Raw genomic sequence first — 18,751 nt, forward strand, 5'->3', positions numbered from 1 at the left:
TTCTTCTTGTCTACTTCAAAGGTTTGATTTGTGAGAAGCAGGGAGAGAGCTGTCATCTTTTTACAGAATCACAGAATGATTTGTGCTGGAAGGGACCTTTAAGATCATCCAGTTCCAACCCCCTGCTATAGGCAGGGGCACCTCCCTCTAGAGCAGGTTGATCACAGCCCCATCCAGCCTGGCCTTGAACACCTCCATGGAGAGGGCATCCACAACCTCACCAGGCAAATACTGACAGAAGAAAAGGAACACTTTCAACTGGCATAAAAACATGGAACTTAAAAAAAGTTATCAATAAAATATTTCTAATCCTCATTAGTTGAGTGCCTGGTCCTGTTTCTTTTCCTATTGATGGTATGTATCAGTATTAGCGAACCGTCTTATGCCTGGCTATCACATTACGTAACTATTCATTTAAATGTGAATCGTTACTATTAAAGTCAATCTGAGTTTCTTAACTCTGTAAAGTCAACCTAAACTCAGACTGCCCCTTTTTCTACCCCAGCTGCACATCTGTTCCCTACCCCCACCCCACCCCTCGCAATTGTGCAACCATGCTGCAAGCTGCTGCTGGATCATGATCTAAAAAAAATGGGCTCCACAACAAAAAACAATGAAAAAAAATGCATTTTAGTAACTGACATGAATGTAAATGCCATTATATACACACCAAGTTTCCACCAATGACGATTAAACAGAACAGTCTTGGCCTCTTCAAAATTATTGCAAGAATATAGAGATGTATCCAATAAGAACGGTTGGAGAGAAAGACACACGCACACAAAAAAAGCCTAAATTACTATTTCAGTTCACACCCACTAATCCACTCCATCAGACTGCACATGCTGGAGTAAATGAAGCCTCATCTTCAAAAGCAATTTGCAGAATTACTTGCTGATGTTGAAGAACTACTTCAAAAGAGTTTAAGTGTTATGGAATTTTACTGTTTTTTAAACAAGCCACTGTTTAAGCTCAAGAGGAAGGGGGGGTGGGGGGGAAGTGTTTGTTTTTTAAACAAAGACTTTAAGATTTCATTCCTAAACTATTCTGAATGTTTATTTTAAAAGCATCATGATTACTAATAATGGTATTTTGCAGTTTTTAACTTACCAGCACTCAAATGCTTCAGTTAGAAAGGACTGTTTTAGTCATTTGTGCCTTTGTGAAACGTGCATGCAAAAATATGCAAGTGGATGACTTTTCAAATACATTAAAAATAAACACTGTATCTAAAGTACAAAAATACTGCTGCTAATTGGCTCTAACTGACTAAATTAACAATTCTGTAAGTAAGACTAAGACTAACAAAATTCACAGGGACAAATCACCCTCTCGCTACAGAGCTCTGTGCCAGCACCAGCTGACACAGCACTTCTGGGCAGGGCAGAGCAGGGCAAGGCTGCTGTGGTCACCACTGAGCTCATTTCTTGTATGAGGATCTTGAGTGATAAAGCTGCTCAGCTCTGTGCAACAGCAAATTCTTTGAGGCATAGACTTCTTATCTGAAATGAGCTGGAAGACAAAGTTCCTTGAAGAAACGCTAATAGACACCAGTAGAGACCACACCAACGTTACCTAAAGAGACATGAAACCTGAGGTCATAGACTACAATTTTTACAACCCATATCAATTTTCTCTTCAAAGTGAGGGTTATTCTGGTAGGAGTTTGTAATGAAACTGCAAACAGATGGTTATGGCAATGGAGTTTGCTGTTCAAAGGTGCCATTTTTTCACACTTTAGGAGGTAAAATAAACAATGGAGAACACACTAATTTATTCAACTGTTAATGCAATACTGGGCCAAGCCACTTTGTTCGTTTTATGTACATCAAATGCCAGAACAATTACAACTAAGATACCTGATGTGTAAGTAAACTTTCTCATATAATCCTCTGGAAGTTTACTTTTCAGGTCAGTTTGTTTTCTGTTTGTACTTTTCAACAATGGAATTGTTGCAGTTTAGTCTGGCATTCAGCTATCAGTAAGATCACTTACCTTTGAATGAAATTTATAAAACATGAGAATTAAGCATATATGAATACATTAAGTCAAACTTCCTTTCTGTCCTTGTTTTCTTATGCTTTTAAAATACATCACTGTTAAGAGAGATCACATATATATTATACGTGCTTTATCCAAAGTCAAATATGTAGTAGCATATTGAAATCTATACCACAAAGAGTAACGATATGGTGCTTGCATGAAGAAACATGATATGCACAGTGGTCACTATCATCATTTTAAATTATATACTGAGCTGGTAATATTATAACTTGAGATGCAGATGGGTTTTTTCTGATATCAACTTGATTCCGATGAATTTTGTTGTAAAGAACCAATTGCTAATAGACACAAATATTCCAGTGCTCTTTTACCTAAATTCTTACATCCCATTGTATCCATAGCAAACAAATTCACCTAGCATCTTTACCATCCTTTCCCTTTGTTCTCCGTTGTTGTTGTGTTGCTGTTGTTTTTAAAGCAGTAGTTGTCTGATTTTGTTTATTTATTTTTGCAAATTTGCTCTCAAAGAGACAAAAGGAAAAGCTCAGGAAATGTCAGCCACGACAATTTCTTTTGCCCAGTCTGACCCAGGTCAGCACTTCCATCAAAATAGCACCACCCTCCCTTTCCCTACTTCCTGCCCTGCAAACAGCACAAATACTTCTCCAGGCACACACACAGAGCCACACTACAGATGGAAGATGGATAAAGGACATAGACAAAAAAAGCTTCTCCACTGCCAGACCTGCTGCCATTGCACCAAGGTATGAGCCACGTGGGACCAGCATAACCTTGATTGTGTCTCTCAAGTTCTTCAGTCTTGATCTCCAAATAATGATGGACGTGCAAGACATTATGAAGTTCAGTGGGATTAATACACATATCTTAGAAGAGGAGCTGATGCTAGAAGCAACTGACACAATTGTCCTGGGTATACCGTGATCAGAAACTGGTAATGCTTCATTGCCTCAATCCTGTGTCAGAACAAGCAAATGTGCTTCTAACATTAAGAGCACATCCCTGAGGAGAAGGAATATGGGTCTTTGATTAGATTATTGTACACCTCCCACATCCAGTGAACATTAAGGGAAATTAAAAATAAAATTCCCCAAACAATCTTGGAGGTAAGAAACACAGATTCAATTTTTCAAAATTAATTTGGTATTAAGGAAACCAGCATACCTTGGATTTTTAACTAGACAGTTTAAAAATGGAAAATAATCAAAATGACACCCCATCCCACCCCCTTTTTTTTTCCTTAAATCACAAAAGGAAAGTGCTAAGTTTCATCAATAGTCTTCTTTCTGGATTCAGAGTAGCACTCCTACTGAAAGCCATACAACCTCCAGCTCATCCCTGCGAGCGGTCAGGTGCTTACAGACTCTGGTGCTACAGGAGACACGGCTGCTGGCTCCAGCCCAGAGCCTAACAGCCAGGGAAACACCCAAATGCAGGGCGGCTGAGAACTCCTACATGCTCTGTATTTCATTTCTTTTTCCAGACTTTTCCTCACTTGTATAAATTAGTACGTTTTCCGAACTACTCAACTTTATATTTCTTTATAGTTAGTTGCATCTCAGTAAAATTCAAAAAATAAAAACACCTTTGTTTTAAATTTTTAAAGAGACCAAAAGAATGGAAAACATCTCCAGGAAGCCTGTTTTCGGCTTTTCTGGTCCATTGGCAGCTGACATTTTGGCCGCAGTTACCAAGATAAGGGGCCTAACTACTATCAGAGTAGTGATAATCAATGACAGTCAGAGGAAAGCAGTTTGCACTCGATATAACCTACCTGGGTTGGTTACATCCATGGTTGCTATTTCAGAACAGAGTAACATTCAGTACACGGTATTCATCGCAAGTCTACGTAGTATGACATCTCACTTGATATTCTTTAACCCCTTCTTCTACTCATATAGTGCACTCATCACGTTCCTGTAACTCCTGATTCCCCTGATTGCTTACAGGCAGAGCAACCCGAAAGAATTCCAGAATGCTGAGGACAACCAGTTTAGAATATCCGATCCTGAAGGAGACATTCACACCACGGACTGCCAGGATTTAGGCTTCTCAGCCCATCTGTGCAGGCACAGTGCAGAGAGAAGCAAACACAAGTGTAGTCGGTGGAGGGAGAAAATGAATCTTAAAATCATCAGTCCCAAGGCAACCACTACGCCTACAAGTGTAATTTCTTCTTTGCTACCCTAGGTCATGACCCTCATCCAGAAGAGGAAGGAAAGTGTCTTTTCATCATTAATTTTGCTATGCCGCTCAAGGAAAACAACACTGACAACCCTATAAAACTACAGCGTAGGTTACCACTGGTAGTTCAGCCAAACGTTAACCACCACCACCAATTGTCTAATACTTATCATTACCTCTTTAGACATTCTAACAAATTCTATTGCAACCTATACATGATCTGATTAAAATCTTCTCTGGCTGACAAAGAGCCAGCAGAAAAAGAAGCAAGCCCTCTGCTACTGCAGCCCTGGACTACTGCATTTCCAGACTGCTAATAAAGCAACATTAAAACCCACACACTAGATAAATGTCATTGCAATTTCAAAACCAAATTCAAACTACTGACATTGTCACCTGAAGGTAAGAAGAAGGCTGGATATATATTAAACTGTTGTATCATGAAAATTAGATTTTTTTTTAAGAGGCAGAAAATTAATTGTACACAACTTCAAAGGTATTCAGTTTTACAAATGCATCTGTAAAGCAATAATGTATATCACGTAAGTATGATTTTTAAAAGTAATTTAGAAATCCATTTATTTATAACTTACGAAGGCCAAAATATTTCTGTTGCAGAAGTCAAATCAGTGCAGGAACAATATAGCTCAATGAACTGTACACCTTGCATCACACACCAATCTGGTACGTGCCAACAAAGAACCAGCATTAACAAGATTAACCAAGGTTAGCACTCAGGAGAGCTTAAGTTCCAACAAAGTTGGGAACAAAGCCAGGTGCAGCACCGTGGTGTCTCCATGGAGAAGCAGAGGTAGAAAGGGACGCCTCTGACACACTCTATTCCCATTGGAACTCAAGGTTACCACTTACTGCAGGTGTTTTTATAGACAAGGTCTAGGCATTTTTACCATGTCTGCTCAGTACTTTGAATACCACGAGCTTTATAAATATATGTATATGTATTGCTGGCTCATTCAACAGAATACCAAGACACCGCAAACTCAAAGTCCTTACCCACAAAAGTGTAAGAGTAACTCAACTCTCAAAGAATGAAGTTCACCGATTTGCTTCACACATTTAGCAGGGCTGGACTGAGAAGAAAGAATTAGGTTCCACAAACACTGTAGACAATTGCAATTCTGCCATTGCAAGAGCAAGGTGTATTCTTAGGACTAAAAGAACATACAAAACGTACCACTGCAGCAATCCCCTGCCCAAGGCACAACCAGCTGTTAGGTATGGCTCATCAGCCCACTGATCTGTCACAAAGGCTAGAGGAGAACCTACAGGCAGAGTGGAGGAAAGACGCAATGCCAACTGCCATTCAGCTGTTGTTCTTTTGAATTATTTCTATTAAAAAACAAAAAAAAAAAATCCAACATTTTTTTCCACTTAGTGAGAAAGCTTCCTTGATTGCTTGTTTTCAGGAGGTGGTTAAACCTCTACTCCCCACTTCCTAACATAATCCTTACGCTTAAATCTCAGCATTTATATTATTACTTTCACAGATTAATCCTTCTCTACGGAGGGTATCATAGTGCTCCAGGGAGGCTCATATGATCCAGTGGTTCATGTGAGAGCAGTGAAGCTCCACACAGACCAAAGAGAAAGCAATGAGATAAAGCAGATAAAAAGAAACAGAGTTCTGCAGGCTGACAGGTCAGCCACCTACCCTCAGCAAGGATCTACTTATGGAAACAGTCAGGTTTCTGGAGGAACTATCCTGAAAAGTACTATAGCGGTCAGTTCTGTACCAGCGATTACTGACTGGTTACAGTGAATGAAATGCAAATGCTCTCATGTTGTTCTTAAACTGAATGGAGTGGTACAAAGCAGATGAGTTATTGATCGAGTTCTATGCTGTACACACTGCACTGCTATGAAATGCCATTTGAAAGAGCAGCCCAGGTCTTGCAGGAGAAATGAGCTGGTGGCCACATCGCTACAGCTGCAATCTCCTTACTTTCTAAGTAAAGATGATGACAGACAAACTGCTTTACATTTGCCCTAAATAAGGATCAAGTAGAAACAATGCAAACAGAAACCTGATCTCATCAATATATTGATAAGGAGCAAAAATACACCATTGTATTCAACAAGGTCAGATTTTCACAAGTTTACAGAAGCATATACTAAGGTTTGCAGCACCTGGCCTTTCAGAGCCTGGAACCCTTTCCAGTTGAGTGCATTAAACAGCAAGACACGGTGTTATGTACATTTCAACTTTACAAATAACAGTAACTACTATGGCTAACTAAAACACCAGCTAAAATCATTGAAATCAATCACTAAAATAACAACATTATCAAATTCTATGCAGTTGATTGCATAGTCAATAATCCTAATTTAAAAAGATCTTGTACATCATGAAAAACATACGGACTCATTCAAATGATGTTGATGATGACACACTCCATTTCCTACTATTTCGTACAGAACATCAAGTGACTGCAATAGCCACATATCAAACTCTTGGAAAAAACAATTTTCTTCATTAAGAATCTGACCTAGTGTCCAAATTATGTATAGATGCAGCTGTTTTAACTCCAGAAAGAACTAATGAATTAAAACTGAGATTTTAAGACAGACTTGTAAATGACATTATGTGCTCTACCAGCATGCTGAGCTGCTTCTTTAGTCTTTCAAAACAATGGTTTGTTTTGCTTACTAAATGCACACCTTGATCATATGCAGCATGACATACCAGAAGAAGGTTTTGGCTTAAAAATGTAATACTCCAAGTTGGAGTGGGTCTGCTGTGCCTCATGCCTTCTATGTGCGCTCACTTTTTTTCCTCTCGTACAGCAGAAGGTCTGTATGACTCTAAAAACCACACCACTTACTGACTGGAAGGACTCCACTGTGTGGAGGGAAAGGAAGGTGGGAAAGGAGAGGCAGGTGAGAGGATCCAGAAGAGACACTCATGCCATTCCCACGTGATACGCAAATGTATATTTTATGCAGTGAACGCATACAACATATTTTATAGACTACAGCACAAAGAAGAATAAGTATCTTAGAAAGATATAAGGATTTGGAGCACTTGATACTGAAAATACCAGAAGACATCCCTATACACAGGGAAATGAAAACTAGAAAGCACAGCAATCACCACATGCAACTTTATACTTGTGTGCTTTTCCTCCACAAGGAAAAAAAAACCCTTAAAAAAAACCAGCCGTGGCAATTTTGCACACATGCACACACACAGAGGGTCACAAAAGCTATGAAAGAGATACTTAACGGAGGTTCCTGAGCAGATGACAAGCCATTAAACTTTCACCTTTAGGTAGTTATGATGATTTGATGTCTCTTTTATGATATCTCCCATTTTTTTTAATTAAAATCTTCAATGTGTTTAACAAGCAATTCTTCCATCAATCTTTGATGTGTTTTACTTATAAAGCAATGACAGTTTTCAGTTCAGGCTCCTTAAAGTTCCAGAGAAACCATTTTCCACTCACTTGCTTTGAAAGCCATTAAAATAACTTGATGAAGAACAGCAGCAGGGGGCTAATAGAAGCCAGGGCTTAGTAACAATCTTTAGATTTTTCTCCTAAGACTTTCTCACAGACCCTCCTCACAAAGATCCTCAGGGTTTTTCATCCTCTCCTTTCTCCCCAACCCCCCCTCCAATGCAGTTCAAAGTGACAGATGCAACGAGCTCCAGGTTCTGCTGTTTTCTTCATTTCACTTTTACCTTCCAATTGCGAAAAGACTCCACTGAAATGTGATTCCAAAAGCAGCAGCCACCTCCTTCTCATCTTTCCAGTGGAAAAGAAGTAACGCACAGAAAGATTCAAGAAGCAACTCCAAAACATCTCCTAAACTCTCACCTACTCTGAAGGGAGCCCTGGTAAAGAGAAATGGACCTGTTGCTTAAAAGACAAATACAACTGACATTCAATTAACCAAATTAAGTAGCGATTAACTGAATTGTTTAGTGATTTATATTCTGTTCTGCATTTTAGCTTAGTATTTCTGAAAGCTTCATAATGACAGAGGTGCTGGAACAGTTTAAAACTAAAGAGATTTAAACTAAAGAACTGTGCAAGCCAACGGAAAATTACCTTTAATCACTCTTTAAAAAATGGGAACTGCTTGTAACAAATGGCCAAGTTCTCTGCTGATGGTTCCATGCAAATGTAGAAATCAGAGTTTAATAGAAAACAGAACTATTAGGATAGTACTTATGCCAGCCAGAATCCGTAGAGCATACTGTTTTGATCTACGCTTTGCCATGCAGACTAACATTTTATTTCTTGATTCTTATGGCCACTTGAAGTACAGTCTTTGTTGATCACTCATTTGGGGGAACTTCTGGACCCAAGAACTTCAGCACTCTACTGATATCACAATTGCTGCAGTCAAGTGACACCACTGTGCTCAAAATGCTGTATGGAGCATTTCTACTTTAATTAAGTCAGGCTTTGGGACACAACCACTCATCCCAGACTCTAGTTACGGGTCCCTGTTCTTTTAAAAATTAAGCCACAGTTACAGCACACATGGCTTTTGAGCAAACAGGGACTGAAGGAGGCCAGACACATATATCCTCATCTTTGGGACAGAGGCAGCACATGGGAGAGATCTGAGGTCAGGAAGGCAGATGGTGGGCACTGCCATTACAGCTAGGTCACCTCTTGTCCTTAAAACACTGAGCTTTATGTTTTACAGTTGCTGGCTCTCACAATTTGTGTTTCTACTTTATTTTGGCAAGCTCATACTCCCTTTTCTGAATAACAATACATTATGAAATGAGCTTTTTCATGTCTGAGATGAACACCAACAAGCACACCTTTTGCCTCTCCTCCTGCTACAGTAACACACTGTGAAACCACTGATGTGAGATGCTTTTTTCAACGAGGTTTGCTTAAAAATTGAAATCAAAAACAAAACAAAACACTGGAAAAATTCTAAGTCTGTGAACTGGCACAGAGCCCTATCAGTAAACACACAGAAAGTCTATGTTGGCTTTCTGAGATAATTGTATCATAAATATAGGAAAAAGATCCAGCAAGACCTGAAAACAAAAAAGTTCACGGAGTACAGAAACAATATTCTGAGCAGCAGTAACAGTTATGTATAATTTCCTACAAGCATGCAATAATTTACAAAATTAGAAAAATGTAGGGCTGCAAGGACCTCACAGGATCCCCAGCACATCTCTTTCAACGGTGGCAGGATCAAACATATGTTATGTGAGTGCTGTATAATGCATGCCAGATACAGAACAAGCGTCTGAGCGTTATGCACTCGGAGCTTCTGTTCAGGCTGTTCTATTGCTCGAGCTACTCAATCATTTTGGCAATTTTGGGTTTAAAATAAACACTTGCAATACTATACCTGTACTATTGCTGTAGCATTGTTATGCCAGCAATACACAACCGAGAGCTTGCCACACTACAGAATCACCATTTAATCAAATTTACCACTAGCATTACTCTTTCTGCATTAGTTTTCAAGTATTCATGATTACTTCTCCAGGAGGGTAAATTCTTCTTTTCCCATATTTTGTATTTTCAGAGAAAGCACAGCCCTCACCTTCAGGAGTTTAGCCTCATTTCCCTATAATGTATTCATCACCACTCAGCACATCTGTCCCAGCAAATCCCATTTCCTGTCCCATTCATGAGGCTCAGCAACCTGGAGCTTCAGTGATTGCCGCCACACTTTTCCCATGGCCTTCTCACCTCTCCCCCCCCACGCGCCCCGCTCCCATTGTTTATCATCTGTTCTCCCCTGCTGCAAACTGCTGTCAGATGTTCACTTATCCCTAATCTTGCTCACTGCCTTTGATATTCTTTCTAATCCAACAACCTGTCAACCGGGGCATCAGCCCATGTCCAGACCAGCTGCTCTGTCACAGGCCCTAAGATTCCCTCTCAGCTCCATGTGGTATTTAAAGGATTTTGACACAGCAACCACGACGTGAAACAAATAATTAATGCTGTTTTGAACAGTGATCGCAGCTTTAGTATGACACGAGCTGACCACTAAGAAAAACTGAGCTTTACTTTGTTTAAATTTCAGTAAACTTTAGCATTACTGTGCTAACAAGCCTTTGATCGATGTCTGGGGGACAGCACTGAGAAGCTGAGTTCTGAGATGCCAAAACTTTTTACGAACTTACGGAGAAGAAGGAATCCCAGCGCAAGGCAGAGAGGCAGCAAACTTCATACGCCTGCTGCGTAAAGCATATTTGTGCAGCTTGAGCTTGTAGTAAGAGTTTTCAAAGCACAGGAGCTGACCTTCTGTAAGCTAAAGTTGGAGATACAAATGTGTTTTAAATACAGCAGGAGTTGAGGTAAAATAGTTATTGAAAATGCACTTGTATTTTCAGGAATATCAGAAGGCATGTTTCCATCCCATACAGACCATCAAAACTTGACATTTTAGAGAATATTCCCACTGACAGAGAAGGTCTCATTTCCATAATGCTCAGATTTGCTGTAAACACTCAAAATGTTACAGCGTTCATCTGCTTGAAACATACAGAATACACATAATGTCATAGCTGAAGTAATGACTCAGATGACAGATTTTTTTGTGCTGGGAAAAAGAAGTATCTGCTATTTAAGCAAACATATGTATTTTGATCCAAACTGAAAAATAAATACAGCATTTTGTTGTCGAAGTACATGAACACTATTTTATTTCTCAGATCTAACTGCAATTACTACAAAGGAGACAGTACCAAATGAGTCAAAAAAGCCCACTTTACACTCCAGTAAAAAAAAAACAACAACAAAAAAAACACACACTACAGTCTCAATGATGGGTTTTATAACATGGTTCAATCGCATAGAACTGAACCACTTTCATTCTTATGGCTTGTCTATACCAGGACATCAAGAAAATGCATCTGCAGTAAGTACCTTGATGAACCTGAATTTTGCTAGTTAAACTCCATTAAACCCCTGTGTGGACAAAGTCATTCCGTTTAGTTTACTGCTCCCTTAGGGCATGCACAGGAAAGTTAGTGTGGATTAAGGTAGGGTATGAATTCAAAGTGCAATGGTACTTTGAAAGTGGTTTAACATAAACAGCACCAGACTCTTTGTTGTAGAATGAGACTTGGAGTCAATCAGGAAAGTCTTGTGTAGACAAGCCCTCACAGATGAGGCTACTGGAGTAGTGCTGTCTGAGGCACTGGTTTACAGCCTCTTCACCTCCAGACCTGGAAACATCTTCTACGGAAGCTGCACACCTCTGGTAACACATTAAAACCTGCTAAATAGCCTGGTTCTCCTAGCTGGCTGATGGACCACCTGCAAGTAAGTCCAACAGCCCTCACAGAGCAGTGCATGAGAAGCTGCAAAGTACCGGCTTAAGGTAAATACAACACACCTATTTCCTCCTAATGCTTGGTCTCAACTACATAGATATTCCAAAGTCAACCAAGCTGTGTAGCTAGTGATGACACTAAGGATATATTAATCTCACAGCAGTTGGACTTCATGATCTTTATAGGTCCCTTCCAAATGAACTAGCCTAGTCTATTTTAATGCTCACTTACCTAAGGGTAGGCATATTTCAGCTCAGTGCAATGCTACAGAAGATGCACAACACAACCTTACTCTTTCCAGTGAGTGACATTTGTTGTTGTATGTTTACTGACTCACCATACGACTGATCTAAAAATGTGAAGTTTTGTTGTTGCCAATTAATTTTCATTTGTTTATTTCAAATAACTCTATATTCACTTCTGAAAGTACGCTGGATAAAGGCATTCAGACTTACACAGCATAACGTGCACTGAAACAAAAATGAGAACTTGCTTTCTTTCCAACTCCTGCTCTTATTTAGTAACGCTTCTCATTTCCTCCTCTGGTAATTCATAAACATCTCATACAAACATATATTGCACAGAGTTCCACAACTGAATTCAAGGCCATATAGCTGACTCTGAAGCAGATACACCTAGATTCCGTAATTTCTTTTCTTAAACCCGTGCTCTAGTTACAAAGAATACTGTTCCTTTCAAAGGAAGCTGTGTTCCCTCCATGCTTAACTCCCTAACATTGTTCTTGCGAAACTTCCATGGTTCCATTCTTCCACCCATACAAAAGAATCATGTTGCACTTCAACCATAATTTCCCAGTCAACACAGCAGCAGCCCTATCAGTCACATCAAAAATCCATCTCATCCAGGATCCCAGATGCCTGAAGAAGAATATATTGTTAACACACTCCCAGCTTTCTGCAATTTGCAGCTCAGAGACTTCCTCAGCTAGAAGCAGAGTTCTCGCTTTTAAGAGTGGTGTTATGGACTGACATAACAGACTCGTCAAATTGAAGTAAATGAAACAAATTTTGCAGTGAAAACAGCACCTCCTTTTATTGCACCATTTTTATGAAAAAACATGAAGTGCAAAATAACTGTATTACCGAGTAGCGTATTTCCCACTGCTTGGAGCCTTTTGAAGATTCAAGAGAAGACTTACCTGTTTGAACAGGTAACTTAAAAATCTGTTTACTCCCTCAACAGCATCATTTTTAACAGTCAAAATACAAAAAGAATGTTTTGTGTTTATAAAAAAAAAAAGCAGACGGAAGTTCCAGAGAACATTTCAGGCAGTTGGGCACATTCAAGTTACTATTACCATATAAACCATTATTTTTTTTTTTTAATGTAAAATTAGATTGTTAATATTATTATAACACTGCACAGTTTTGCTCTTTTCATCTTCAAAGTTTTCATGACATAAATGATACAGGCCTAGCTTCTGCTCTGCATGCACACAGCTTATCATAGAATCAGGGTCTTAATCTTCTTGACATCTCTGAGGCAGTTAAATTGTAAAGACACAGAAGCAGAGTGGTAGCTCATAGCCCCAAAAGAAAGCCTTATCGAACCTAAGATTAGAAATAAGACATGCCTTATTCACTAATGAATTGTATGCTACTCCTGAGGTAGGATTTCCATCCATTGTAAAGCTCATCGTGTGTTAAAATCCACAGTAGTACTGAAAATTACTTTAGAATGACTGTAAAACTTGAAGAGATTATAATTTAATTCCCTTAACACAGAATGAAAGCATCATACCCTAAAATTCAATTAAAGGGAGCATTTCTCACATATCTAACTTCAAAATAAACTATTTAAATGTTAAATCATGGGAGGAAACATGAGCTCAACTACTCTGAACTGTGGAAGGGGTGTGAAGCTCACAGAAGAGCAAAGAGTTCCAGTTTGCCATTACTGACCGTACTCTTAAGTCGAGATGCACAGTTTTTCAGGTTTATTCCACATAATGGAAATAGATGCCCATTCCCCATTCCTCAGGTTTGGAATACAGCCTCACTCACATGCACACTGGGAAAATTAATGACAGTTGATATTAGTCTAGTAACAAACTTCTTAAAGTTCCTGGGCAGAATGAATGCATATGTTTATACAATGCAAGGAAACCGTGGCAAGAACTCCCTTGCCAGAACAATCTTCAAAAACAAAACTACAGAAGTCTGGGCTAGATCCACAAAACCTTTTTATGTGAGCAATGGGCAAAAGTTCCTGTAGGTGCTCAAGGTGTTACTCCTCCATCTAAACACTTCTCGTGCTCTGCCTCCCACAGAAGGACACTGTTCCCAACTCAGAGGTCACCAAAAAGAACATGCAAAGTCACTTAATCCTGTGTGGAGCTAATTTAGTTAAAGGGCTAACAAAGGTGGGTTTGAACTGGAACAGCAGAGTGAGAGCTGGAGCAAAAATACTTTTGCTTCTGCTAATTCTCAGAGGGTAATTACCGGTACTGCAGACAAACAAATGCATGCACTAACATATTACTACAGGAAGATTCACCAGAGCTCTGTCTGTCAAAACCCTACGTTATGGTCCAGATCCAACATTAAGAACCACTGAAATCTCATGCAACTGTTATTAAGAAGAACACAGAGAATGCAGATTCCCATTTAGGTACCTAAAGCTGCCCCAAATCCTCCCAACTCTGCTCAGCCTCAGCAGGCTTTGTAACCTTTATTTTATTTTTATTATTATTATTATTTTGTTTGTCTAGCGTATAGGCCAGTGCCCGGCTAACATACACAAAAGAGAGCTGAAGATTTACACACAAATGTGTTTCCCAGCAGTGAGAGCACTCTCCTGTGATGTGGGAAGCAATATTAATTGAAGCAAGATCTTGCAGCCTGACTCTACCACATCCCAGGGAAATGCCCTAGCCCTTGGGCACAGAGTTAATCTCTCATTAGCCATCCCTCTGGTCTCTTGAATAAATTATTTATGAAAAGCAAAAAAAAGACTTCAATGGGAAAAAGTGAAAAGAGATTTACCATGAAGCTCCTGGTAGAGAAGCAAATTCTGTAGGAGGTGATATATGTTTTAAAAAGGAGCCATTTTAGACAACAAATCAGTTTGCACTATGGGGGCAACTATGCACTAATAACAGCCAGATGCTGTCCTATATGTGAGTGAGGACAGAGTTTATGGCTGAAAATCCCAACTAGAAAGTGAGGTTCATTCGAAGGTAGGTGCTGGTAGATTTTTATTTTGAGACACTGTTTTAAACACAACCCTCTGCACTGGGCCTATCCAAATCTGCCTGCAGTTTGCTGATTTCTATGACTCCTTTGCTGCACTTCTTTTTCTACTTTTGCACCATATAAACATGGAACAAATCCAAGCTTTCAGAATGCAGGCAAACTTAAGACCTGAGCACAAACCTAACAACTTGTGTTTAACATGAAAGGAACCACCAGACTTGATTCAAAGTACACACAACTTTGTTCCTGCATGTGTCCACAGATCCTTGTCTGAACACCCCGATACTCAGCAAAACACTCAGCTGGATTAAACACTAACCCAATCTTCTGGCCTACAGTTCTGCCTGCTGGTCAGGAGCACTTTGCACATACAGAAGTCTTCCAAGTCTTTGGTTCCACTTGATGAGGTGTGACACAATCACCTTCAGCATTGGTAACCTATAGAAGCTAACAGCCTTACCCCTCAGCATTTCTTATTTAACCCCCCCATGGATCACCTCCTGGTATCCTCACATTTCTGTCAGTCCGCAAACTCGCTAGAGCAATGGTAGTTTACAGCTCAGTGGGATGCAGGTTTAATGGATATAAACAGACTTGGAGGATAAACTGTGATATAAATCATCCGTATCTAAATTTATATTTAACCGCTGAAGAGCTCGTTGTGTTAGCCATAGTGATGGGATCAAAATTATCTCCACGTAAGTAGTGCAATTTGTAGATGAAATAGGTCAGAATCCATGCAATAGCTTAATTGTTCTCGATATTTGGAAATAATCTTACAGGGACATATTGTTTGTAACAATTCTTAATACATTTTAAAATCACAGAATCACAGAATGGCCTGGGTTGAAAAGGACCTCAAAGATCATCTAGTTTCAACTCCCCTGCTACGTGCAGGGTCACCAACCACCAGACCAGGCTGCCCATAGCCGCACCCAGCCTGTCCTTGAATGCCTCCAGGGATGGGGCATCCACAAAATGACAATCTATAGGGCCAAAAGTATCCTTCATCAGAATTAAATAAACACAACATTATGCATCAATAGATCTTCTTCAGACTAAAATGAATTTTAGGGAACTTTTTGTGACGATATCTGAAAGACCACTTCAAGCCTTCCAATTACAGCAAAATCCCATGCACTTCATTAACTCAGCATGCAAACGGATTTCAGTTTTCCCAGTGTAACAAATGCTATTATTTAAACTTTCCTCATTCAGATTCCATTTGTTCAAATAGACTTCTCAGATTTTAGACACTTAAGCGTTTACGTATTTCCTGAGGTTTTCAGCAGGCCTAAACACCTTTTAAACAATTAGTCAAATGACTAAAAATATCCAGCATTTCCGCTGGTTATTAAGTCAGTTTTTAAATGAAAAAAACGTGCTTTTAATAAACTTAGGGCCTGTCTCCCAGGTCAGGTGCAGGCAGCTATGTGCCATTCAGCATATACTCTTAGGAGGCTGCACCCAAGCTAGTACAGTGCCATATAAATCCCCATCCACCTTCATTTTAGGATAGCTGAGGCCAACAGAAACAATCTCCACCTCCAATCAGCCCCCAAAGATTCATCCCTAACCACCAGATTACCACCTCTCCTCTGCTAACATAACCACTTGGAGCTCCGATTTAGGTCAAAAAACTGTTTCTTGTTTGACCAGTTAGGCCTGACCTGGACCAGAACCCTGACCCAGCTCACCATGCTGCTGCACAGACCCCTGTAAAAGGAGGAGAGTGGAAGTCAAGCAGCAAGACAGCACAAAATGCAAGTGTACTTCTTTTGGTGGCAATGCCATCCCGTGTCAAATCACCGCATGTGAACAAACACAGCCTTGTTTCTCAACATGCTCAACCCGTCTGAGGCACTTGTATTCAATTAAATGTAATTCTGTAATAGTTTCATCCGTTTTAATTGAATCCCATTTTCTAAGTAAATACAGCATGACTCAGAAATGAAAATAAAACTACTAAGTGCCATTTACACAGTAACCCAGCAAAAATTCAGAGCATGAAAGAACATTCTTTGAATTTCCTCTCGATACCTAAGAAAAAATAACTAATTCCGTGTAAAACTGACATCCCTTTGCAAATCAATTTAATTATCTCAACCAATCAGAAGAGCAACCTGCTACGGGGAACCTGCTTTAGTAAAGGCTGGGCTAGATGACCCCCAGAGGTGTTCCAACATCTAAGATTTTGTGATTCTTTAGGAAAACCACATATAAAATACAAAACAACATTAAAAAGAAATCAGGTTGGATGCAAGCTCTCTGAGCCCCCGCGTAACCGCCCTCGCACTGCGACGCCGCCAAAATGGCGGGGGCGGCGCTGAGAGGAGGTGCGGGACAGCACAGGGGCCCGCCGCCCTCCCGCCCCTTTCGTCAGCCGCCGGCTGCGGCGGAGGGAAGGGGCGGAGGGACGTGGGGGAAGACGCTGGGCAGGCGCCAGGTGCAAGCCGCCAGTCGGTAGTCATTCACACACACACACTCACTCGGTCGGTCGCTCGCTCACCTGCCGGTAGGTGAGACGGAAAGGCCGCAGGTAGAGAGAGGAAGTGCAAGGTTGGATCGCCAGGTCCTCAATGGCGTCCATCCCGCTGAGGGCGGCGGCAGACAGGAGGAAGAGGAAGAGGAGGAAGGGCAGAGGCGCGCGCAGCCGCTGCAGGCCGGGCGAGGCAGGGCCTCGGTGCGGGGACAGCCCGCGGCCACAGCTCCGCTCGTGCAGCAGCAGTGACGCAGGGATAGGCCGCCTGCCTGCCTGCCTTCTCTGAGAGGAGCTGAAATGCCGTCTTTCTCCCCCAAAAGGGGGTGAGGCAGCGGCACGGAGGGGCCTTGCTGGGTTTACCCTGTGCAGAAATACCTATTCTCGAGGCTGCTTTCTCAAAGGCGAACGTTTGCTGTCTGTCAGCTATTCCTACGTGTTATGCTAACATCAGTGCTGCGCTCCAGCACTAAACAGAAACCGGGGACGTGACGTCAGTGCTGAGTTTTGTCTGAATTTCGCCCTGATCCTGGCTGCGTGTTCAGCTCTGCCAGCTGAGAACCTGGGTGTTAAAGGACAGTCCCATCTGCCTGCCTGCCTTGCTCAGGGGAGACCTGACGGCTCTGTGCAACTCTGTGACAGGAGTGTAGTGAGGTGGGAGTCAGCCCCTTTTCCAAGGTAACTGAGGTAACTGAGAGGTAATGACATCAAGTTGCACCATGGGGAGCTTGTAGAATCGTTCAGTCTGGAAAAGACCTCTAAGATCATCCAGTCCAACCCCAGCCCGCCCCCACCATGCCCACTGCCACGTCACTCAGTGCTACACCTCCACAGTTCTTGGATACCTCCAGGGGTGGTGACCCCATCACCTCCCTTCCAGTGTACAGCTGCTTTAGCTGCCATATAAATCAAATTATTATGTGAATACATTACACTGAGAATAACCTGCAATCCTTCCCGTCCTGTTCTTTTTTTTCTTCTAATCTCTTCCCACTGCATCATTAATAAGTTTATTATTCCTTAATGTGGTGGTGAGAGTCTTAACAATATGGCTAAAAAGAAGATAGCTAGCAATCACAGAGCTCAGTGAGAAGTGAGGCAGCACTTACTCTGCAGAACGCCTGTTGTCAGATCTGATAATGCAAGTGACAAAATAGTGTGTTTTGTGGAACCAAAAAGTAGTGTCTTTTAAGAGGAATATTTATAAAACTTCCATGACAAGTAGGCAGCTGAATGTATTTTATTAGCTGACTATTTGAATGTATTGGTGTGACTGTTTGCATCGCTGGATATATCCCCGCATTTCTGTTTTTCTCACAGTGATCTTAAGGTCATTCAGAGCTCCTGGGAACTTAAGCTATATTTTGCTATTGAATTATTTTAAGTCTTCCAAGACCGATTTAAGTATAAACACAGTATCCGTGCACAGCAAGTTTACAGTATCTCTGTTTGCTTATGTTAAAAGTTACCGGGTACCCAGGTCGGCTCAGCCAGTTAGATTGCCCTCTTCAATAAACATTCTGACACCACTTTGAGGTTTTGAGTGTGCGTATGTTTTTGGGA

At 40.8% G+C, this 18,751-nt stretch overlaps 1 protein-coding gene across 9 annotated transcripts in view; it reads right to left on the bottom strand.

The window, feature by feature from the left end:
* NUDT14 (nudix hydrolase 14) overlaps positions 1–17,326 on the bottom strand; it is a 51,104-nt gene extending 33,778 nt beyond the window's left edge. For 2 of the 9 annotated variants that reach the window (NM_001006490.3, XM_046941845.1), the window contains exon 1: positions 17,219–17,326. In NM_001006490.3, the coding sequence (NP_001006490.1) occupies positions 17,219–17,299 (81 nt within the window). In that variant the 5' untranslated portion in view covers positions 17,300–17,326. Of the gene's footprint in view, positions 1–3,796; positions 9,921–10,339; positions 10,463–12,653; positions 12,710–13,416; positions 17,118–17,198 lie in introns of those variants that run through there. The other 7 variants (XM_015287491.4, XM_046941846.1, XM_040701072.2 and 4 more) reach the window with 5 other exon arrangements.
* Positions 17,327–18,751: the final 1,425 nt, after the last annotated feature.

Source organism: Gallus gallus, chromosome 5 (genome assembly GCF_016699485.2).
Source record: "Gallus gallus isolate bGalGal1 chromosome 5, bGalGal1.mat.broiler.GRCg7b, whole genome shotgun sequence".
Classification (NCBI taxonomy): domain Eukaryota; kingdom Metazoa; phylum Chordata; class Aves; order Galliformes; family Phasianidae; genus Gallus; species Gallus gallus.